Source organism: Narcine bancroftii, chromosome 5 (genome assembly GCF_036971445.1).
Source record: "Narcine bancroftii isolate sNarBan1 chromosome 5, sNarBan1.hap1, whole genome shotgun sequence".
Classification (NCBI taxonomy): Eukaryota; Metazoa; Chordata; class Chondrichthyes; order Torpediniformes; family Narcinidae; genus Narcine; species Narcine bancroftii.
This window is the reverse complement of record NC_091473.1, coordinates 229,151,655-229,177,316: the sequence shown is the minus strand read 5'-3', so window position 1 is coordinate 229,177,316 and position 25,662 is coordinate 229,151,655. Positions and strand designations below refer to the sequence as shown.

At 42.6% G+C, this 25,662-nt stretch overlaps 1 protein-coding gene across 3 annotated transcripts in view; it reads right to left on the bottom strand.

Annotated features, from left to right (window-relative positions):
• Nucleotides 1–25,662, bottom strand: part of LOC138765007 (differentially expressed in FDCP 6 homolog) — a 122,396-nt gene that overhangs the window by 70,329 nt on the left and 26,405 nt on the right. For all 3 annotated transcript variants that reach the window (XM_069941607.1, XM_069941610.1, XM_069941609.1), the window contains exon 2: nucleotides 3,907–4,047. In XM_069941607.1, coding sequence (XP_069797708.1) covers nucleotides 3,907–4,047 — 141 coding nt within the window. The remainder of the gene's footprint in view (nucleotides 1–3,906; nucleotides 4,048–25,662) is intronic.

The following is a 25,662-nucleotide window of genomic DNA, read 5'->3' as shown; positions in this document are numbered from 1 at the left end:
CATGCGCGACACCAACCACCACATGCTATGGAAATAGGCTGCACAGAATTAAACAGCTAAATCCTACTCTTCATTCACTTGCTGTGCTAAGCTTGCGAAGGAAAACGTGCAGCTTGTGGTTTTGCCAAAATAAAACTTTTGATCCTTTTATTGGTCTTCCTTGGTTAGACTACACATAACTACACATCTTTTTTTAAAAGAACCGCATGCAAGACTTTCTACAGATCACTCAAAAACCAAAACAAGTTCTGTCAGTATCTGCCTCACGCACCACGGTTGGCTTGAACTTGTACAAGTGGGAGAAAACTGGTCACATCTCATGGATTTGCAGACCCAGAACACAGTTTAAGGGTAAGCAAATGTCACAAATAAATGCACAAGGAAAGACACAAAATTGTTTAACTAAACAAACTCCATTGTTCAGAAATAAGAAGGAAGCATGTATTTGGACTTGAGTGAGTCCTTTGATGTTCAAGATTCTGTTCACTATCATATACACAAAATACATAAGAACTTTTATTTCCTTTGTACGCCTTGTAAAGACACACAAAGAGGTGCTGCCAACATAATACTACAACCAAGATGAGAAAGAGAAGCAAAGGAGAATCCTGTTAGAGACATTGAGCATCCATGGATTCTGTTCATTCCTGCTCCCTGTTACCACTTTAGATGCACGGCTTCCTGTTGGTTTTAGTGGTGAACCTAAATTTGAGGCATCTAAGTCATTTTCCTCAGTCCCTGGTTCCCAGCATCCAAAGTGATTAGGAAGCTGTCAGCGCCCAAGGACCTTCAGGAGTCTTGCTCGCCATTGGCATGCAAACAAATCCTCATCCCATTTGCTGGTTCCCAAAAGATGGCTGTAAGGTGTGAGGCTTCCAGTCACCGTACCCCATGCTGGCCCACTGCTATGGTTCTGACCCTGTAAAGCTCTCACCAGGACTACCCCCTCTATGCCAGTCCGCTGCTTTCTTGGAGCTCCCATCCCCCATGGTCTGGGTTGCTAAGCATGGGTGCCACCATCTTGGATGCAAAATTGGACATCAATGTCAAAAAATCTACTGCCAGCACTGTTTTACATGCCACTTAAACTTGTGCAGGGGTCATCGTGACCAGGCAGTAGGACCCTGCAGAGGAGTGCTGGAAGATCTCCATTCCCTGCTCTTCCCAAGTCTGCACCAGTGGCAGTACAGCTGTTACAGCTGTGGCCACACCTTGGATTTAGAGTAATCAGATTTAGAGTAATTTGTTAAAGTAATCAGGAGATCAAACAGAGGACATGAAATGGTCTTAATAAGTAGGATGAAGGAACATTTTTGTATCGGTCTGATTGCTGCAAGGGTATTTTCAGAATGAACTGGTCCTTCAGCGATCAAAAGGCAAATCTGTGTGTGAAGCTTGGGGAATATAAGCAGGATCTGAAATGAAAAGTTCTCATCTGTATTCACCAGGGAGAAAGACGTAGAGGAAGGAGAGTTAAGGGAAGGGTATGTTGATATTCTAGAAAATGCCTGCGTCAGGAAAAAAGACATGCAAGAGACCACTTGAGCACACATTAAAGCCGCTAAATCGCCAGGACCTGAGACAGAATGAACCCAGGATGATATAGGATTGCTGTGATTCTGATGAAGACTTGCATCACAAAACAAGGAACAAGGCGGAGATCTAATGTTGTTCCCCCTATTCAAAACAGGCAGTAGGGATAAGACAGGAACAATTCTAAAGTTCAGAATTTATGTTCACTAGGAAATGAAGGGGACTGATGAGGAGAAATCAAGAGAGTTAACTCAGAAAATTTGTTGAAGGCAGTAGAGTGGGCTTACTTGAGCCTTCGCAAGGTATTTGACAAAGATCCACATGACAGGCTGATCCTGAAGATTGGGGAATATAAAGTGTGTTGGCAAACTGGCTGGGTGATAGGAGGCAGATGAGAATGGTGGAGGGATGTTTTTTCTGACTGGAGGACTGGAACCAGTGATAAACTGCAGCGATCTTTGTTTTTAATATATACAAGTCATTACACTGTCAAAACATATTGCCATTGTAATATATTGCCAAAAGGCTTGCTGACAACCATGTCTAACATCCTGCCTTCATCAGTTTTCTGAGTAAATGGGAAAGACCTCATAAATCCTGATGTACAGGGGGAAATTGCAGTGCAAGTTCATAGTTCCCTGAAAATGGCAGTGCAAGTGATTAGAATTGTGTAGAAAGTATTCTATATGCTTACCTTCATTGACTAAAGTAAGCATTTCCATAGGTAATGGGATGACCTGCCAGAGGTAGTGGAAGAGACAGTTAAAATTCCAACATTAATGGAAGGTTGAAGGGATAGGGCCTAATGTGCAAATTACTGTTGATAACCACACCACAGAGGTTCAGGAAAGCTGGTATTAGTATAAACAGGGAATCCAACATTTTCTCTACTCACAGACTGAAAAAAAATCATTATTCACTGCAAGCTTGGAAGAAATGTTGGTCAATTTTAATCCATTTATTTACCATGGTTTCATAGGGACTAGACTTTCATCCACCTTTGACACTTGTCCAAATGTCGATCCTTCTGAGCTCAACTCCACCAACTTTACCAGCTGCCCCAACCACTGAAAATATAATTTTGACCATGTGTGATAGTACAGATTCTATCACCAATGTGTATATGTACAGATGGTAGTGTAGGATAACTGTGATTGGCTGAGAGCATAGCCACACCTACTGGCAGGTCTTAAAGGATTGCTCCTAGCCAGACCAGGTCATTCTGGACTGGTCGACCTACTTGTGATAGGCTCCAGTCTTTTAGTTAATAAAAGCCTTGGTTTGGATCAACAAATCTTTGGTTCTTTCGAAGCACTCCACAACCATTTTATCAAATCAAACCGGACTTCCACATCAGTCACACAAGAGATTATAAATGCAACATTCCTCTATTACAGAGTTGTTTAAAAGGGACTTCTGGAGCAGAACCAGGCCAGCATTGGGAAAATGACCCACCCCCCCCCACACACACATCTCATTACCTTTCAACACCTCATTCACTTCTTCCACTGATCAGCTCCAACATCAAGGCCCAGTCTTGGAAAATCCACAAGGCCCAGATCTTCAAGCATCCTCTCCCTCCCCAACAACATTCCCAAGGCTTCAAAACTCCAGCTGCAACCCTCAGTGTTTAATATCCAGCCAACCATTCCTTAAGGTCTATGTCACTCCCACCCAACCACATTAGCCACCCACCAAAGCACCTTTAATGTCTCTGCATTTGTATCCAAGCAACTTAATTTCACAGCAGCAAACCACACAATTAAAACAATTGTTTGCCTGTTGTGCAAAGAAGATTCTTTAGCAAGCCCCATGATTCTTTGGATGTTCTCCAGTACGAGGTCATTCACCGCTTCTCTATACCAATCAAACATTGACCGTTGATTAATTACTTCTGATTTTAGAAATCACCTTGTCAAATGATGGCCAAATACTTTGAGAATTCTGCAGAGGCAAACTACCAACCATGACTCCACATTTCTTCCAGGCCTCCAATCCTGAGCAAATCAGTTAAAATGCAGCCTAGAACTAAATGTAAAGTCCTTTTCTATTATCAGTGGAACTCTGAATTAAATACAACATCATAATTATTTCTAGATAATATGAAAAAATTAAATAGCCTTAACAGAGTAGGGGTAAATAGAACCGAGATCACCATCTGGACTTCCTTTGGCAGTGAAAGTGTGATTCATCACTACATCATACAGAAAACCCTGGACAATGTGACCAAAATAATAGCAGGGAGGATTTTTCCTGCTCTTCCCAATTAAGTCCAAGTTCAGAAGTACAATAGCTTGACTTCCATTCCCTTAAACTGAGACATTAAAAGAATCCTGAACATTGAGACTAAATAAGCAAATAGCTAAGGATTACCTTATCAAGGATGTATTTATTGAGATATGGCATATAGCCCTGGCTGGAGACAGGTCCATCATCATCATCTCTGAAGTGCTCTTCAAGAGCCACTGGGTCATGTGGGATATGCAACACTGTGCACAGATTATGAGATAAGACCTGGAAGACAGTGAGAAGCACAAAGTTACTCCGTTGCCATTCTACTCAACCCAGCCCTTGCATGTGGAGCGAGCAGGTGCGTAGGTTTTTTTTAAAAAAATGATGGTATCAGCTCTTCCATCCAATTATAGCAAAGCTACAAGTCTTTTGTGGTAAAAGTCAGTATCTATGCACTGCCCTATGATTTAGTGTTACATGGAAGGTCACTCTTCAGTGAGTGATACACCTCCTCACTTGTCAGGAAGACACAACAGTACTTCATGAAAAGACTGAAGCAGGCAAGGGTACTAGCCACCATTATGTCAACTTGCTCCAGTAGCTCTATCGAGATCGTTCTGGCTGGATTCATCAGTGTGGAACAGTTGCTGCAGAGAAATGGATCGGACCATAAGAGTCGAAGAGAGGATCTCTGGCCTCTCCCTCCCCCCATCGACAATCTATCGGGGTTGTTGTCTGAAGAGGGCATATAAATCATCGAGGACATCTTTCACCCTGCACACAGCACCTTTCAACTGTTCCCGTCGAGGAAGAGGTACCGGAGTATAGAAGCCAGCACCACCAGGCTGAGGAACAGCATCTTCCCGGGGATAGTGAGAAGGCTGAATGACCAAATGAACTGCTCACATTAACCATTCAAGACTCTCATGTTCACAAATCAATATGCATTTATTTATGTGTATTTATGAATACTTGTCCTTCAGGTGTATTGTTTGTCAGTATGTGTGTTTTATCTGGTTGTGTGTCTGCATGTTTTGCAGCAAGGACTGGAAAATGCTGTTTCATCAGGTTCTACGTGTGCTATCAGATGATAAACTTAATTTGAGATTGCACATCAGGATCATGCAATCCTGAGTTCAAGACTAGCTATCAGCACTCAAACAAAAGTATACAGGTGCTTAACGCATTATCCAAAATCGTTGGGACCGAACATCTGCCGTTGTTCAGAATCTTCTGGATTTCAGAATAATTTTTAAATGGTAGCCCCTTAAAACAAATGTGATGTTTCAAAATCATGCAAAATCTCACAAAACAGGGGGAACAGGGTGCTAAATGAATTTAGATAAATAAAGACCTCAAAAGACCATAATATCACCAGCATTTTTTTTATTTTAAAGTAAAACTTCAAAACAAAACCAGCACAGAGACCTCAAACAGTGCAAATGCAGTAAATGCACTTCCAGTGTCGTTTGTTTAATTAAAAGTGGTTTCTGTCCAAGCAACCTCTTTTTAATTGAATAAACAGCTCACAGATAAATGAACATTATTCCATCTCACCCATTAACTGAGCGCACATTTTAACCATTTTTTCACCTGTGTGCACAATGTCCTCATTACTACTCTCCTCATGCTTATCGGTATGCAACACCATTTCAGCAATTTCCCCATCACTCAAGGTATGTACAATGGGCACCTCATTGTCAGTGTTCACCATTTCTTCGATGTCAACTACCTCCAGTGCATTTACATTTTCTACTGCAACTCTTCTGGTGTAGGCAATGAAGTTAGCGATCATCCTTCTCTCATTACTGACACGAAAACCTTCAAAATCTTCACCTGTAGGCACATTTTCATCGAATGTTGTTGACAGCCAAAATCTATGCCAAGCATGTTTTAATGTTGCTTCATTTACCTTTCTCCATGCGTTAACAAGTGCATCCTTTGAAGTGAACGTTTTCAAAAAGTCTTTAATGCAAATACCTCTGTTAACTGCATCGAGCACACAGTTCAGAAAAATGTCCCTGGAGTTGCTCTTCATTGAGTGCAAAATTCTTTGTATTAATGATGTAACATTAGGGGGAAGGTAAATGCTGAACACATTATTTCTCAAGATCTTCAGCAGGGGATAGACCAATTGTCTAGGAGCAATAAATTTTGCAGTTTTCTTACAGGCCAGCCTCTATTACAAGGTGCGCATGCAGCTGGTACAAAGTACTTATTGAACCAATTAGTAAAAATTTCTCACATTATTCATGCTTTCCTATTGGTGCAATAATTCACAGAACCTTGTTACAGCTTTAAAGCAGTGAGGGTTCAGGCTTCTTCCAACCACTGCTAAGCTTAACCTGTGTAAGCCTGCAGCGTTTGCACACTTAAGAACAGTCACCTTGTCCTTAATGTCCTTGAAACCAGATGGTGTTTATTTCATCTGTGATTGTTAATGTCTTTCTAGTTAAGTAACGCCAGTAGAGAGCTGTCTCATCTGCATTGTATATTTGCTCTGGGCTAAGGTTCACTTCTTCATTGTCACACCCACTCAATAAGCACTTGGTCAATATCTATGTTATTTTTGCCCCATGCAAAGTTTTCCTTTTATTCACCAGTCTGTGGTCATCACTCTCATTGTAAAACTTCTGTTCTTTCTGTTTCCTCAAATCATGTATGGTGGACGATCCCATACCATAATCTTCCATTAGACAATGAATAGACACGCCACTATCAAGCTTCCACAATAACTCCACCTTCTGCCCAATCAATAAAATGAAAGAAGCTTCCTTTTCTGCATTTCACTGCTACCCAGAGGGAACTCTACAGTTCTCTTTGCCATGTTCATAGGCTTCACAGAGACTTCTGTCTGGTAGTCGACTGGGAGATCGGGTGGTGATGACACTAGACAGGAAGGGGCTCTTATAAAGTAACGATTGCGCCAGAGAGGGAGTTGCTCTTATAAAGTGATAATTGCACTAATTAATGACAGAAGGTGCCATGAAGGGCCACTTTTAGATGATGATACTGCAAATTATCGACATGGAATGCCACGGTTGCATCGGGTCATGTTTGCCGCCAAACTCCATCTTTGATTAGCACATGTCATCTATCAAAAAAAGTGCTGGTTTTTTTGGAATTCTGGATGAAAGGTTAAGCACTTGTACCAGAGATTGAGAACCAGACACATGATGTTGCCATCAATCAGAGATTAAACAGAAGACCAATCCATCCTGTGAGGTAGAAGTGAAAAATTCCTTAGCCCCAGACTCTGAATATTATTTTGTTAAACAAGAAAATCTGCAGATGCTGTGATTGCAGTTTTTACAAAATTGCTGGAGACACTCATTAAGGTGCTCCTCCCCCTGCCCCTCCCCCACACCATTTTATTCAGGCACTTGCCTGCTATTTGTTCAAGACTTGATGAAGGACTCAGCCCAGAAATATTGGTCGTATATCTTTATCTTTGCAACATAAAAAACGCTACATGGTTCTCCCCCTACACCAAGGTTGAGCATGTAAACTCACAACTGTGACGCAACAAGTGAATGTAGTCTTCAAAAGTGGTGTTGGGAAGAAGGATGGATGTGAAAATGAGTGGAAGAGACTTGAGCAGAGAATTGTCTGCAGGACGAACTCGACGGGTTGAGCAGCATCAGTGGGAGAAAGGGGATAGTTAATGTTTCTGCTTGGAACCCTTCAAGGTTTCATCTGTAGTCTCTTGTGGTGTCTTGATGAATGGTTCTGACCATTCTTTCTCCCGTGCAATCTGCTGAGTTCCAATAGCAGATTGTTTTCTGCTCCAGGTTCCAGCATCCACAATCTGTTTTATGTGGAGTTGGTTTAATTCCATCCAATTTAAGTTAATTTCAAAATCAACAAAAAAAAGGACATTGAGGAAGGTTAATGATGAAAACTACTGGCCAAATGAATAGCTGCATGTACCATTTTAAACTGCTTCACACTGGATTCCTGCATTGTCTAGGTTTTTAGCTTTAAATGGTTAATTTAGACATGCCAGAATTCTATGACTGTCAAACTCTGTTTTGATTGTTAGCAGATTCTCATGCTTATACTGTGTTCCCATGCAGGGACTATTTTATGCATCAAAATCTTGGATGTTCTTTCCAATAAAAGCCACATGTAAATAGCAAATTTATAAATTTTAAAAAACATAAAGAACGCTGCGTGGCTTGCTGAGTTTGTCCAGCAATTTTGCCTGAATATTATTTATTCCAGTATCAACAGGTTTTTTCTTCATCAGTTTTGCTCATTGGTGTCCATGGAAAAATGAGCTGTTGTGTTCCTCAACATCACTACACTTGTAACTTTATCAGCTGCAAGGTGCTTCGAAAAATCCTGAGGTTATGATCATTGCAATATAAAAGAAAGCTTCTTCGCAGCAGGGGGAATTGAATAAAAAAGTGATAGAAAGCGGATTTGAGACAGTAGGATGACACACAGAAAGCGATGTTCATTAACAAGTGGTGTATCGCCAAATGAAATTAAAGGCAGACATGGTGAACAACGGAAGATCACAAAATCATGAACAACTGGGTATCAGAGAAAGTGGTAAGTGGGTATTCTTCTTTGCTGCAAATAATGAACTTCACAGTCAACAAACGTCCAGTTCGAATGGAGAAAGTCTACAAAATTAACAAAAAAACAGCTCTTTTTTTGTGACTACCATTCCAGAACCAAGCTTCATTCACAAGGGCACCACGGTTGGCGTAGTGGCAGCGATCGGGACCGGGGTTCGAATCCCGTGCTGTCTGTAAGGAGTTTGTACATTCTCCCCGTCTGCGCAGGTTTTCCCCTGTTATTGCGCTGTTACTGCGCTGTATGTCTAAATTTTACATTTTCATAGTACGTAGACAGCATCTGCCATTGCCAGATCAGATATTATTTATTGTCATGTAATAAAACAGAAATATCACATTTCACAAAATTGCATTTAGTCAAAGATTCACCATTAGCCTTGCCCAGCGGTCCTTCAAGTCAAGAGAAGTAAAAGAGATTCCCCTCTGAGTCGATGGGCGTCTGTGGATTCCCCTCCAGGGCTCCCGCAGCCTCTGGAGCTGCACAAGTTTCCAGGTCAGTTCAAACCATCAGCAACCCCAGCCCAGATCCAAACCTCTGATACAACGAGGAAGCCTTAAACAACCAGGCCCTTCAGGAGTCCTTCCCGTCCTCAGCATCCTCCGGAATCGCGGTTCCGATACCTGGTTCTTGTGATCCAGTCTCCAGCACCTGCAGCCTGTGAGAGTTCTTCACCCGCAAGACACCAACAACTTGTCACCTGTGTGTGTGTCCTTCAGCCACGGAGCCCTTTGCTAGTCAGCCACAGGGTTCACCATCCTTAGGATTGTCTCCTCTATTTCTCCTTCCCCACAGGGGGTATTCTCCCCGTTACTGGTGCCCTGCGCATGTCCACTGCTCCCCCCAGAGTCTACAACAACTCATGGCCACTGCCATCTTAGGACCAGACCCTGAGGTTGCAGTATTTTAGATAAAATAGCGCCTTTGGAAGACTACACAAAAGAGTCTGGAAAAACAACCAACTGAAAAACCTCACAAAGATTAGCATATACAGAGCCGTTGTCATACCCACACTCCTGTTCGGCTCCGAATCATGGATCCTCTACCAGCATCACCTACGGCTCCTAGAACGCTTCCACCAGTGTTGTCTCCGCTCCATCTTCAACATTCATAGGAGCGACTTCATTCCTAACATCGAAGTACTCGAGATGGCAGAGGCCGACAGCATCAAATCCATGCTGCTGAAGATCCAACTGCGCTGGGCAGGTCACGTCTCCAGAATGGAGGTCCATCTCCTTCCCAAGATCGTGTTATATGGCGAGCTCTCCACTGGCCACCGTGACAGAGGTGCACCAAAGAAGAGGTACAAGGACTGCCTAAAGAAATCTCTTGGTGCCTGCCACATTGACCACCGCCAGTGGGCTGATTTCGCCTCAAACCGTGCATCTTGGCGCCTCACAGTTCGGCGGGCAGCAACCACCTTTGAAGAAGACCGCAGAGCCCACCTCACTGACAAAAGACAAAGGAGGAAAAACCCAACACCTAACCCCAACCCACCAATTTTCTGCTGCAACCGTGTCTGCCTGTCCCGCATCGGACTTGTCAGCCACAAACAAGCCTGCAGCTGACGTGGACATTACCCCTCCATAAATCTTCGTCCGCGAAGCCAAGCCAAAGAAGAAGAAGATCACCAATGTATATAGTGTATTAGTTACAGTATCTAGACTGTGCTTACAGCGATTGGCTGAGAGCTTAGCCACGCCTACTGTCTGGGCCTTAAAGGGTTGTGTCCCTAGCCAGGTCAGATCATTCCGGACTTGTCGGCCACCTGTGAAGAGCTCTCGTCTTTTGCTAATAAAAGCCTTGGTTTGGATCAACAAGTCTTTGATTCTTTCAACGAGCTCTTCAGCAAGCTTTTGCACCGAGGACTGGAGAACAGGGTTTCGACAGGTCGTACTCGTACAGCTGGATGAATATAAACTTCAGCAAAGACAGGTATCAATGACAAAATCCATCAAGGCACCCCAAGCACCAGTTAAGCCTTTGGACAAATTAGGAAAATTGTTATGAAGGCCAAGATCTAGCACCATGCCACAAGCTCTCTCCCTGCCTAAATGCTTCAAGGTCATTAACATGCTGCATCTCAAAGCACGAGATGAGTGCAAAATATTCCAAATTCAGTGACAAGTACAGACAAACTAACATCAGTATCCTCACCAAATATGTCCACCAACTCCATTAGATTACTGAAAAACATTTCAATTTTATTCTCAGTCTCCTTAAAAGGAATCCTAATTTTGGAAACTGAACTCTACAGAGAGTTGTGAACTCGGCCTGCGCCATCATGGGCACCAATCTTTACTCCATCGAGGACATCTACAAGAGCCAGCGTCTGAAGAAAGCAGCCCCCATCCTCAAGGGCCCTCATCACCCAGGCCATGACCTCTTCACACTGCTACCATAAGGACAGGAGCCTGAGGATGAACACAAACTGATACAAGGACAGCTTATTCCCCTCCGCCATTAGACTTCTGAACAGACAATGAACCACAAGCACTGCCTCACCTTATCTTACTTTTGCACGAATTTATTTAGTTGTAAATGTAATTACAGCAAAATTTGCACTGTAATTACTGCCCCAAAACCACAAAATTTTGTGACACGTTCAGGTCAATTAATTCTGATTTGACAATAAAAGTACCAAGTCGGGCTCAAACAGAAGCACACAAACAGCTGAAGCTTTCATTTATCCCTTCAGCTCCAGCCAAGGCAGAGTCTGCACCTTCACACATCCTGTATCCAGCCATCTGAGCTCCCACAGAAATGGAATGGGAGCAACCCATCCTCAACATCAGTGAATCAGGCAATGAAACGGCAATAAATTTAATGGGAAGTTATAAAACCCATTATTTCTAAATATTGAGCCAGGTCTTGAGGAAAGGTTCTTGTGGTTTGACAATTGAAGTTTGTACAAGTGATGACTCAAAATTTACAAAGCCCGTTAATTTAAAACAAAAGCCATACGGGTAGCAATTCAGCTTTTTTTTTTCAAAATGTCTTTCTCATAGTAAATCTGATGCATCAAATATTCCATCTTTAGCCCACAAGGTGCATCCAGAATTCTTCAGTTTATGTGGTTTTTGATGACTTCAGTAATGAAGCACGAAAAACAAAGTGCTGAATGCCAACAGTTATAAAACAGAACTTTTCGATGGCTCAAAACCCATCTCTTTGTGATGCTGATATCAATTCTGCTTTCCTGGAGACAAAGGATATATTTGAGGGTTTCCCCTCCGATTTGATCAACGGAGAAAGTTTAAAATTCCTATCATTTAAATTATTTGGAGAGTTGGATTAACTGAAGTGGTGTCAATAAATAAAAGACAGAAACACAAGGGAGTGGAAACGGAGCAAAAAGCAAATGGGTGGAGAAACTGAGCAGGTCAGACAGCAGCCACAGAGGGAAATGAGCAATTGAAATTTGGCTTTAAAACCCTGCTTCGAGAAAGGAGAGGGAAGACAGACAACATTAAAGGGAGGTGGCAGGGTCAGTGGGTGAGAGGTGAACTAAGGAGGTGTGAAGGAAGATGGACAGTTGGAGTAATGATAGGGGAAGCATGAATAAAGGGGAAGAAGAAAGGAGGGCAGGGAGGGTTATGGTGGGGATTTCTGCTGATGGAATGAGATAGATGGAAATGTATTTCTGTCTGACAGCAACAGTGGAAGGATGTGTGGGTCCTGGGCGAATGTGGGAAGGTGAGAGGGGCCTGAAGGGGATTAGAAAAAAGGAGGTATGAGAAGACCCTGATGGATGAGGAGAGAGAGATGAGCAGGTAACTTGAAGCTGGAGAGTTCAATGTTCATGTCTAACCCAGTGGGCAAGTCCCACCTCCTGAATGTTAACATTGGCCTAGTGGACTTCAAGTACTGATAACGGTCTCCAGTGTGCCAATGCATCTTATCCTATTGAGACACTGCTTTGTTCCACAAATCCCTCCACCACCTTCCTTCCTTCTGCATTTCCCTCTTTCCCAGTTCTGACAAAGGGCCGCCAACCCAAAACACTGACGGTTTCTCTTTCCACAGACGTTGCCTCGCCTGCCGAGTATTTTCGGCAGCTGCTATGTTTTGACTTTCTCTTATAGCACATGGCTACTTCAAAAAGTTTATCAAGAATGTGAGAATAGAACTTTGATTTAAACATTTTTTTGTTATCATGGTTTTAATATATGCACAACTTTTAAAACATTAAACATGTAGTGTTTAATAGGGCAAGATTTCAAGACAGAACCATCATCCTTAAATTTAGAATGTAACCTCAGTCTGGTTTTATCAGCAATGAGTTCCAGATCCACATATTCACTGTGCATTAAAAAAACAAAAGTCTCAAAAGATTATCAACTAGCTCTATGTTCCACTGATTTCTGGGGTTTCCTTCAGCTTGGCAAAGCTTTACCGAAGAAAATGTATTTTTTGGAATCTTGATGCACAGTGCAGTGGAGTTCTAACACACAAGGAACAGATGCAAGGGAGGTGTATGTTCAATTTTCACTGTGATTATTGGACAGCTTTAGAATGTGTAGAGGGTGGAGTACTTTAACCTCTCAATAGCATGTGTTTATAGATACCAGGCCAAGCATTAGCAACCACAGTAGTCAAGTGAAGCTCGAATCCTAGATTGTTTGGAAGAGCCCAGCTCAAATAGGCTGGCTGGACACAGCTCCTTCCAATCATGAGCTGATTGGAACCCTGGAATTTTAAGGTTGGTGGAATCTACGGGAGCGTTGTCTGACAAGGGCATGCAAAATTGTTGAGGATCCCTTCCATTCCGCACACAGCATCTTTCAGCTGTTCCCATTAGGAAAGAGATACAAGAGTATCAGAGCCAGGCTGAGAAACAGTTCCTTCCCACGGGCAGTGAGAATGCTGAACGACCAAAGGAACTGCTTACATTAACTGTCACCAACAGTTGGAGCGACCCCTCAAACTTAGATGAAAGTGGAAGATTTGCAGGCAAGTCAAGCAAGCTTTTGTGGAACCCTTTCAATATGCAGGATGGGAATTCCAGTTCTTTCCCCTCAGTTATTGCAATGCTATCATGGTGCCAATGGCCCGAGTTCAAATCCGGCGCTGTCTGCAAGGAGTCTGCACATTCTCCCCACGGCCTGTGCGGATTTCTCCCTCCCAAACGTACAGGTTTGGAGGTTAATTGAGAGGCACAGGTTTCATGAGCTGGAAGGGCCTTCCACCTTGCTTTATCATCAAAGAATTACTGCTGCATTGTCCATTTCATGCAATGGCTTGCCAAATGCTCAGCTTCCATTTTCCTGTGCTGGTACCTGCTTTCTTCACTGGATCAGCTGCAGGAGATTCAGAGGTGAAATGGAGGTCTCCCACCACAATGTATTTTATGAAGACCGTGGAATATTACACAATAACAACACCACGGCTGGCGCTTGCACCTTGTTTGCTGATGTAGTCACAGATGCCACATGAACAGAAAATAAATGTAACCACTTTCCATTCACAGGGGTCAGGGATTTAATATATTCTATTGACTTTGCACTGTATATTAGATTGTCCCTCCACATCTATCAAATGAAGCACTGTCCCCGGATCCAGGGACTCTCTTTGTCACAGTAAAGGCAGCACTAATACAGTGGGTGTCATTTTACACAGCAGGAAAAAATAGAAGACAACTATAAATTGGTTGGTCTGATTGTAGCCTGATCTCCATTTTCCTAGATGGTTTCACGAGCCTCAATTCCATTTCAGTCCAAAAACCTTTCTCAGCCTAAACATTTGGTAACATGACTCTCTGAGGCACTAAATCCCAAAGGCTCACAATCTTCATTTACTGCGCCAGACTTTGTTTTACATACAAGCCCAGCAGCCCTCTTATGTTCAGTTAACTTTTCCATAACCGCATTGATCCCAATTACTTGTGCTGCTTCTCAACTTGCCCCTGGCGAAACAGCTCCCTTTGAATTCTCTACATTTTAGTGACCATCTCTATAGCCCAACATATAGAATAGCACTGAGTGTTTACAAACTAATACAGATATTTAATGTGAAATGCCTTTGGCTCTCAATAACACACTTGGAGCTGCCCCATATTTTCAACTGAGTTAAATGTAAATCAATCAGGGATCTTTCACATACAAAATATTTCTAAACCACAAAAATATTAAGCGAACTATGGCAGACATGGCAATATACAAGTACCAATAACTTTGAAAAATGCCCCTCATACCTTGATTAAGCCAAATAAAAATTAGGTATCTCTTTCAATTATTTAATTTTTAATACCTCAGTTTTCAAGTTTATAATAATGACTACAGTTGCAAATAGGTTCTTTTCTGAGTATTTTAAATTGTGCAGACTTTAGAAACAGAAATACTAGGCTGCCTTTTTCCATTTTGTATACAGTATTTCATCAGATGTTACAGGAAATTCATGATAAGATCTCTGGGTCAGGCAGCAGAAACAAATTTGAGATTTTAGCTTGAGGCTAAAACGTGAACAAGTTACACAGATTTGCATAGTTTTCTCGTTAAATTTCATCACAGATATTTTGAACAAATGTTGATCTACGTGTTTGAATCTATCCCTATAGAGCTCACAGAAGAATTATAAAGATTGGTTAAACGTTGCATTTCGTAATCAACAAACAAGTTTCCTGCAGCGCACTTCCTCAACAATGCCTTAACTTCATGGTGATAGAGCTATCAGTTTCCACAACTCTTGAATTTCTTCAGTTTTGTATCAGCTTCAACTTGCAAAATGTCACCTGAAAAGATTTAGAAAACACCAGAGCGTTCATGTTCCCTCCAGATTATGTGAGCAAATCATGAAATAAACTCACCAACACTGAAATGCAGCATAGCCCAAATTTTAAAACTATGAACATTACACTCCAAATAATTAAAACTTGACAGAAGCAGATTGATTTTTAAATGGTGTCTTTTATAACTTTGCAAACAACAAAATGCTTATTACATGTAGCCACTATTATAACACTTACAAGACATATCAAAATTATATATATATAAAAAAACCCTGCTATCTGGCACCTATGAGGATTGGTAGATGCCGATAAGTGTATTTTCCGGTTGCTTGAGATGCCAAATTAATACACCTGCATTCAAAATAAACAGCTTAAAAAAAACAATACTATACTGTACAGTACAACTCCAATTATCTGAAATCAGATTCTCTGAAATCCTCCGAATTTTTCAAAAAATTTCAGATAAATGAGGATATCTGAAACAAATTAGAAATCCTCATTTATCAAAAAATGTTTTCAGTGCCAAACTAATCTCACAGGTTGAAAAAAATTCACTTAACATGAAATCGTCCTCGTTTCAGATAACTCCCTCCATTGCTCTCTCTCCATTTTTATTTTGCCTTCCCCTATTGACTTTTTCTCCCTAATTCTCCCTCTCAAACTGTGTGCCACAAGCGGTTGGAAGAATCCCTTGTCCCGGCGTCATCGAGGAGAGTGGCCTCCCGGGCAGGAGCGGGACCTCGGGCTCAGTGACGTTCCATCCCCTCCCCTCCTATCCCCTTCCATCCCTCCCTGGCACACCAGACTCCGAGCTGAATCCTCCCCTCGGCCTACTTCCCCAGTGTGAAGTCAGCCTAGGGGAGGATTCGGAGTCGGGACTCTGCCGTCAAGAGTTCCAGTTCCATTGACCGGAGCCTGCTGACTCACCAGTGAGAATTAAACATTATTTTAATGCTTAAAGAGCCTTTGCTTTTTGTTTACTGTTGTTTAAACATTGAAACAAATGATTTGCTGTTGCTACTGGGCTGTTTTTAAAAAATGACCAGTTCTCCGAAAAACCATTCATCTGACATAGGCCCAGTCCCAACAGTTTTGGATAATCAAAGTAATACAATGAACACTTGCAAGAATATATAAATTTTAAAACATTTTACTTCATTCTTTGAAAACATTTAACCGTTGCTCCACCTGCAAGTTCCTCCCACTTCACGGGAGCTGCCAAAAAGACAAACAATAATTAAACCCACCCTCCTCCCCCCGAGTTCACAGATAAAACCTCTGACCAGGGTGATTCTCGCTAAGAAGGGATAAGGGGACACTTTAAGAGAGTCAATGGTGAGCAGCATCAACCAGTCTTTATTCAGGGCAACGCTATTGCTGCTTCATACAACTTTATTTAAACAGATGCTACAAGCAAAGCACGACCAAGGTACTCCAGTGGCTGAATATTTGCTCCCCTCTTCACCAAAGGTTTGTGTGTTAATTCAGAACATTTACTTTTACAATTTTAAACCTAGTTTTTTTTTTAAACCTATTATTTTATTTTTAATTATTTTAATTTTAAAATTTTTTTTGCTCGTTGCTTGAGGCTGCTGGTTGCTTGAAATCTGGATACTAGGGATTATACAACAAAATTCTGCAAATGTAATGTGATACTGACTAAATAATTTGATGTATTGATATTGGATTGATATTGGATTGATATTGGATTGATATTGGATTGATATTGGATTGATATTGGATTGATATTGGATTGATATTGGGCAGGGAAATCATTTTGTGCTTTTCAAAGCAGTTCTATGGGATCTTTCCCATCCACGTGTGAAGGCAGATCAAACTTTGGTTTAACATCTTCTTAAAATGCACAGTATTGTCTTAATATTGCATCTGCTGAGCACTTGAATCCAAAGCTGCTATTTGCAGGGTAAATAGCATCATCCATTAACTATCATGCGGAGTCACGTAGTGGCCGGTCGGGGAACTCCAGCCCTCTCCGGAAAAGTTTTAAAAAAACACAGAAAACGCAAAGACACAAACACAAAAATTAAAATAAAGTGAAAGTAAAGGTGGGAAGAAAATGGCAGCGAAGAAAGAAAAGTCGAAAGCAACGGGAAGAAGAGAAGACATCTGAAGAAGAAGGTGAAGGCCTTACCTGTCCGAAGAGGCCCGCTGTGGAAAGAGAAGCCCACTCCCTCAGGTCAGTCGAAGTCCCGAGCTCGGGACTACAAAAATGGCTCGCGGAGCCAAGCAAAAGTGCGCAAGAAAAAAAAACACTGACGGGAGGGGGGACCAGCTGAGGAGTCGATCTCCACAGCTGAGAATGACAGCCACAGCACAGCAGCAAGAAGAGAACATAGAAAACAACGAGAACAAGAAAGAAGAGTAAAAAGAAATCAAGGAAACAACAGATGACCAACCCAGAGGAAAAAGAAGAAGAAGAAAAACACAGAGAAATGGAAGAAGGAGGGAAAGGCAAGACAATGGATATATTTTTTTAAAGAATATATGGAATCCGTAAAAGAATGGCAATCACAAGAATTTAGTGAAATAAAAAGAAGAATTAAAAGTACAGAAGAAAAAATGAATAGATTAGAGATGGTCATGTCAGATATAGGAAAAAGAGTGGACAAGGTGGAAGAATGAGAAACAGCCGTAGAAATGGAAGTAGATGACTTAAAAGAGAAATTAGTAGAATCTAATAAAAAAGTTAGAGTCACATGAGCTGTTAGCTCAGAAGATAGATATAATGGAAAACTATAATAGAAGAAATAATAAAGATAGTGGGCCTTAAGGAAGATGAAGAAGGCAAGAATATAAGAGAATTTATAAAAGATTGGATCCACAGGGTCCTAGGAAGACCAGAATTACAGGAAGAAATAGAAATAGAAAGGGCACATAGAACATTAGCCCCGAAACCACAGCCACAACAAAAACCAAGATCCATTTTAGTAAAATTCCTAAGATATACAACAAGAGAAAATGTATTGGAGAAAGCAATGAAGAAAATAAGAGAAGACAAAAAGCCACTGGAATACAAAGGTCAAAAAATTTTTTTCTATCCAGACATAAGTTTTGAACTCCTGAAGAAGAGAAAGGAGTTTAATACAGCAAAAGCGATCCTATGGAAAAAAGGATATAAATTTATGCTAAAGTACCCAGCGGTACTTAAAATAGTTATTCCAGGGCAGCAAAACAGACTATTCTCGGATCCGGAGGAAGCACGAAAATTTGCAGAACAACTACAAAACAGACAGAGAGATGAAGACATGTGTGTGTGTGTGTGTGTGTGTGTGTGTGTGTGTGTGTGTGTGTGTGTGTGTATGTGTGTATGTGTGTTCATGAGTGTATGCGTATTTAAAGGAAAATATATAGAGTATAGATAAGAATTAATAAGGGAAAGAAAGGGAAGAGAGGAAGTAAGGAGGGAATTAAGAGAGCGACCTTTGTTGTATATGAAAATTGGAATCTTTTCTGGGGGGGCTGGGTGGGGAGGAGTTACGGTCACTGCAAAATCAGTTGATGCTTGCGAGTGAATTCGCAAATCCAAATGGAGAGGGGAGATGTGGTTGCCCGACAAGGGATAAAGGGCAACTCAGGAAGGGGAGGGGATAGTGGGGTTAAAGAAATTTTAGATAGGAGAATAAGGGAAATGTTTGATGTTTTAGAAATGTTGTCTTATAAAGTGTTCAAAACAAGAAAGCAGAAATGGATAAGAAGGAAAGGTGATGATGAGGAAACGGAAAGGAAAGATAAACAAAGTATGAAATGGCTATGTTGAACTATGTGACTTTAAATATTAACGGAATCCATTAACTATCATGAACTAGTGAATGATCATTTACAACTGCATTGGACTGAAGCCTCAATTATGAGGGTTTCAACATTGAAATGTTTATTATTTAAAAAGTTTCAGTCAGAGATCAAAAGATTTAAAGATGAGTTTTTTTCTCCAAAAAGCTACCCCTTATGATATCCAAATCTATCATTTAAAACAAATATTTTTACCGTTGAACTGAACACAGATCCACCGTGTTAAAGATTGCTTTGCATTCAAATAATCTTTTCTGCCTTGCTCATATTTCTAATTCTGGCTCAGATGACTGTACCTTCATGAACAAGAGGTGGAAGCGGAAAGAGACCAAACAGTTCAAGATCTTTTTCTTCTCCACCAGCATTGGTGTACTGAAGTTTGATACATTTGGAGATTCCCCTTTTTTTAATTCAGCGATTTTATCTCTTTCTCTTCAAGCAAAGACCTCACTATCGCCAGGCCAAAGAATTATCAAAAGCCCCAGGCAAAGAAATCAATGGTCACTGCGTTTATGAGGTAATGAAAGTTGATTATCATATATAATTACAATGTACAGCTGCACCAAAATTCTTCCTTACTGCAGCCAGAGTGATAAAAACACACAGAAATGCTGGAGGAACTCAGCCAGTTTCACACAGTCCATATTAGGTAAAGATATATTATTGAAGGAATAAGTAAAGATAGGAAGGCAGCCAATGAGGAGCACAAGATACACCAACTACAATAGTGTACCACAAATAACCACAATATACCAAGAAAGGATAGAAAAATAACTATTCTCAGTTGCAGCTAATTCAAAACAAAATGTTTCAATAGTGCAAATAAATCTTCTGACAGTCCTGGACTAGTTTATGGTTATAGAGTGGGTAGCCTGTTGGATAAAAACTGTCCTTGAACCTAGAAGTGGTGGTCTTCAGGCCTGAAGGTAACAATGAGGAGAGGTGGTGACTGGGGCACGTAAATGATGAAAAACATCGCTAATGGGTGCTTCCTGTAAAAATACACACTAATTAATTCAGAGGATGACATAGTCCTACAACACTGAAGCAGGCTCTTCGGCCCACTGTGTCCATGTCCTCTGGAAGACATTTATTTACATTAACCCTATTTTTGGGTTGGAGTACAGGAATTGAGATGGAGGGAAGAGTGGCTTAGTGTCTGAAACCTCCTCTTCCCTCATATCAGGAAGAAATAGCAGTGCTGCCCAGAGGAGAGCGGGAGAGGACACAGAGTAATTCCCTGCGTGGTTCAGCCACGCAGTCCCACTACCGACGGCTCCGTGCAGGCTTTAAATGGTCTGTTAGAGGAGCCGATGGTGGCTTTAAAATCCTACAACTACAGGATCTGAACCCAAGATGATGGCGCCTATGATCGGTAGCAACACCAAGGGGATGCAAAATCCGGGAAAGCAGAGATTACCCCCGTTTGAGAAGGAGAATCAGAACAGATGACCCTCTGGGATGGTGACCATGATGGCGGACCAGCGAGGGGCTCTGCAACTGGGAACAATGGCAAGCTGTTGGTGACTTGAGATGGCAGGACCTATGTTTGGCAGCAACCGCGAGGGATTGCAGACCAGGGAAGCAGAGGAATGGCGCAGAGCACCAGAAAATGGGGAGATCACCCCATTTGAGAAAGAGAAGCAGAGCAGATGACTCTACAAGGTGGTGACCACGGCAGCGGACCCCTGAGGGGCTCTGTGACGGAAGAACAAACAGATGACGGGCTGTTGGTGACTTGAGGCAAGGAAGCCATGCAGGCTGTGTGCTGCTTGCATCTATGGTCAAAGGACTCACACCTGGCTGCAGTATGCTGGAGGTTGGCTGAGGGGGTATCTGGTATCGGAAACGTTGTGCGAGAGGGCGCTGAGGGTGCGGAATCCTTCCTGATTGTGTTGGAAGTTTGGATCCGGAGCTCTGGCTGCCATTAGTTTGGGCTGAGGTCTGTGTGGATAGAGAGGCTGAGAGAGCACTGGAGGCAAATCTACAGACACTAACTCGGGCGGGGTGGGGGGGTGGGGGGAGGGTCTCATTTGCTTCTCTTTCACTGACTGCAAGAGGCGTTTGGCAATTTCTGCTGACGGAAAATCTATTTGCCTTACGGCAGACTAAAGTCAATTTTGTTTAATATCACTCTTGTTTTATTACATGACCATAGAGGGATCTCTTAAAGCCTTCCAGTACACTCCCCAGCCCACACTGTTGATGAGATAGTGAAAGTAGACAGCTTTCACGTTCCTTTGAGTAAACCTCTCCAGTGGCTTGTCCTTGTCCATCTATGCCAATGCAATGGTCAAGAAGCCTGAGGAAATGTAGCATGCAACCCGAGTCCTTCAACAAATTCTACAGACAAACCACTGAAAGAATCTCATCAGGGTGCCTCACTGCAGGGAATGAAAACTGCACTCCCCAAGAATGCAAGGAACTGCAGTTGTGAAAGCAGCTCAGATGATCACACAAATCCCCCTCCTCTCCACTGACTCTCCCCGTCTGAGAAAAGCAGCCACTATACTAAACAGCTCACCCTACCCTGGCCACGCGTGACCCTCCTCCCATCAAGAAGATTCACAATGTGAGATCACACACCACTAGGTTCAAGGACCGATTTTTCTTGCTGTTATCAGACTCTTGAATAAACCACACCAACAATATTGACCTTGCTCTGTACCAACTTATCTCTCTAAGTCTACCATGCATTCTGTATGGTGTTTTTACTACTGTATGTGCGTGGTCTTGGTGAACTGCAAAAAGTATCTCACTGAACCTCAGGACAAGTAAAATAAAATTTCTTAGCACTTGACAGGTAATCTTCCATGGTTTGGTGATTAATGTGCTTGTCAAGAACAAATGTTGCAAAATTCTCTGCCATCACCACACACTCAGGAAATGTGGTGGAAGAAAGGGGCGACACAGTTGGCATTTTGTGCTTGTCAACAACAAATGTTGCAAAAGTCTCTGGCATCACCACACATTCAGGAAATGTGGAGGAAGAAAGGGGCGACACAGTTGGCATAGCAGCCTTTGCAGCACCAGTGATCGGGCCTGGACGCGGGTTCGAATCCTGCACTGTCTGTAAGGAGCTTGTACATTCTCCCTCTGTCTATATGGGTTTTCTCTGGGGGCTCCGGTTTCCTCCCTTCATTCAAAACGTACTAGAGGTGTAGGTTAATGGGGTGTAAATTGGGCGGCTCGGACTCATGGGCTGAAATGGCCTGTTACCATGCTGTATGTCAACATTTTTAAAAAAAATTAAAAGTTCATAAAAATTGCAAAATCTCCTACCCCTTGCCTTAAAGCTATTCCTTCTAGTTTTGTTCTAGTGCATCTGGTGCACCCTTTATGGCATTCTCTGCATCAGAGAGACTGGTCAAAGACTGGGAGATTGCTTCGCTCAGTAACTCCGTTCCATTCCAACCACAGCGACTTCCCAGTGGCCAACCATTTCAATTCCAAGTCACACTCCCACCCTCACATGTCTGTCCATGGCCTTGTGTACTGTCCCACCCTGACCACCTGCAGATTGAAGGAACAACACCTTATTTTCTGTCTGGGCACCCTCCAGCCAAATGGCATTAACATTAGGTACTTTTAAGCTGCAGCACCTGGGTAGCCCTCCTGGGACCCAGGTGTGATTAGTGGGGCAAGGTGCTGCCAGCACCTTTTAAGCTGCAGGGGGGAAATCGACCCATTAAATTGCCAACCCAGCGATTTAAGGGGGATCCCACCTCCGCAATGATGCGTCACATATTCACCAGAAGTATTGCCGGATGTTCGGACGCTGCCTGCCCGGTGACGCACCCACGCAAGCGCTGACGCCACCAGAACAACCGGGTTGGCCATTTTTGTTTTCAAGCTGCTGGTGGATGCAACCTGTCTGAGGTAGGTCAGGGACCTGGTTGGATTTGGACCACGCTCACCAGTTCGGACCCTTTCAAGCTGCCACGTGAGTGGGGCGCTAACTGGGCAAATTGACCGGTTAACCCCATTTTACATGGCAGCTTCTAAGGGCCGATTGACTATACTGTCTTCCACCAAACCTGCTTGCCTTTTCCTTCCCCTTCCTCTGTTTTTCCATTTCCTTCACTGACCCAGCTATCCTTCCTCCCCCTCATTGCTGCTGACCCCTCTCTCCTTTCTTCACCCATCGTTCCCTGCCCCAACTGTTCGGATGCTTGCCTAATTTCTCATACTTATGTTGAAGGGCTCAAGCCCAAAATGTCAATTATGTCCCTTGGCTACATAAAGGACCCTGCTTCACCTGCTGAGCTTCTCCAGCATTTTCAGTTTTACTTTAACCACAGTGTCTACAGAATTTTGTGATTTATTTCCTTTTCCTTCTAATTTTAGCATGTGATTTGTCAAAAATCCTTAATATTAACATTATATAACCTCTCTCATAACCAAGTCCTGACCTATCTCAGAGGTAGTCAGGGAACTAAGCTAAACTTACCTAGGTTGCATCCACCAGCAGCTTGAAAACAAAAATGGCCAACCCGGTTGTTCCGGTGAAGTCAGCGCTTGCGTGGGTGCTTCACCGGGCAGATAGCATCCGAACATTCGGCAATACTTCTGGTGAATATGTGACGCATCATTGCGGGGGGTGGGATCCCCCTTAAATCGCTGGATTGGCAATTTAATGGGTCGATTTCCCCCCTGCAGCTTAAAAGGTGCTGGCAGCACCTTGCCCCACTAATCACACCTGGGTCCCAGGAGGGCTATCCAAGTACTGCAGCTTAAAAGTGCCTAATGTTAATGCCATCTGGCTGGAGGGTGCCCAGACAGAAAATAAGGTGTTGTTCCTCCATACTGTAAAACCCCATTTATCTGGAATTCAAGAAACTGGCAAATTCAAGCAACCAGCAAAAACATTGCACAAAATAACTAGGTTTAAAAAAATACAGAAGATTAAAATGGGCTCGCTAGCTTGAAACAGGGCAAACATTTCTGGGGTCACCAGTGCGTCAGGAAACTTGCCCTCAACTCCAAACTTCCATTTATTATCACATCTTTTATCAGTGTGAAATGTCTCCAACTGATGTCAACAGCAATGCAATCAGCAAAATTGTCTGTAGAGAAGTACCACATAATTCATTTCCCCCTAGAATAGAGTTCCCCTCAAACTGTGCCAGTTCTCAAACTCATCCTTTACCCTGGCTGAAATTTATAATTACAGGTATTCCCTGGCTTGTGACTGATGTGACTTACATCCATCCACACATACGAGTGAATTTTTTAAAAAATTAGTCGGTGTCCCGGGGTCTGTAGGATGGGCGTGACCATCTTGATTCTAACCCTAATGTGCGCACGCACGAGAATTAAGGGTGCAAATTCAATATCGTTAGGGTGCCTAATTCTCGCGCCTGTGCCAACCAAACTCCAATACGCGAACCCACCAAAGCCTCGTGGATGCGCACAAGAACCACTAACAAGTACTCAATTCTGACATGCGTCCATTCCGAGATACGACTGGTCATCCACACTGGAAAACAGACAGATCGGAGAGTATCTGTACCTAAAGCAAAAAGGCCCCTCATGCACCTGGAGATCTTTAATCGTCTGTGGTCACATGCATATAGATACAGTAAATAGCTCCTTTTTTGAAATAGTCGCCAGGCTCCAGCCCCATATTTGATCCACAAAAAGTTCACAGAAAAGTAGCATTCAACTTTAACATAACAGGCATATAGAATTTAAAATCTAAAAATCCCTGATTTGGATCCAGTGCGACTGCCACGCCAGTTATAGTCCCCTAACCGTCCTGGATCCAGTTTGGCCCTGTTCTGACATCTTGTTATGGTAAACCAAGTTAGGGCATATAAGGTGACTGGTAGGCCAGCCAGGGGTGCAGTAGAAGAGAGGGATCCACAATTCCCTGAAAATGGTTTCACAGGTAGATAAGGTTGTAAAGAGAGCTTCTGGCACAATGGCCTTCATAAATGAAAGCATTGAGCACAGGACTTGGAACGTTATGGTGAAATTCCACAAGTCTTTGGTGAGGCCAAATTTGGAGTACTGTGTGTGAAGTTTTGGGTCACTTAACTACAGGAATGATATCAATATGATTGGAAGTGTGCAGAGAAATATTTTACATGGACGTTGCTGGGACTTAAGGAACTGAGTCATAGAGAAAGGTTGGAAAGATTAGGACTTCATTCCCTGGAGCATAGAAGAAGAGGGGAGATTTGATAGAGGCACAATATATAAAATGATGATAGGCATAGATAGAGTAAATGCAAGAAAGCTTTTTCCACTGAGATTAGAAGAGATAAGAGTGATGGGAATGTGGGACAAGCTGCCAGATGAAGTGGTGAATGCAGGCAAGAAAAATTAGGACAGGTACATGGATGGGACGGCTATGGAGGGATATGGTGCAGGTCAGTGAGACTAGGCAGAAAAATAGTTTGACACAGAATGGAAGGGTTAAAGGGGCTGGTTCTGTGCTGTATGTTCTATGGTTCCCTCTCTCTCTCGATCTTTTGGCTCTCCCGGTTTGCACCAGCCAATACAACCAAAGCCAATACAACCAAAGCCGCTTCAGTCACTCTCCTCAGCTATGTTCCAGCAGCACCTTCAGCATGTCCCTGTGGTAGTCTCTGGCAGCCTGGCCCTCCTGCCCATGCAGGATAAGGCTACAGGTGCTCTAAGTTTCCTAGGATCAGATCACACCAGGCTGTTGATGGAGGCTGCGCTCTCAGTGTGCTGCCCAATGTTGTATTATTTCATCCAAAGTCATGCTAACAGAAAGTGGACCACCTGCTTCTCCCGCAGCCCTCAAG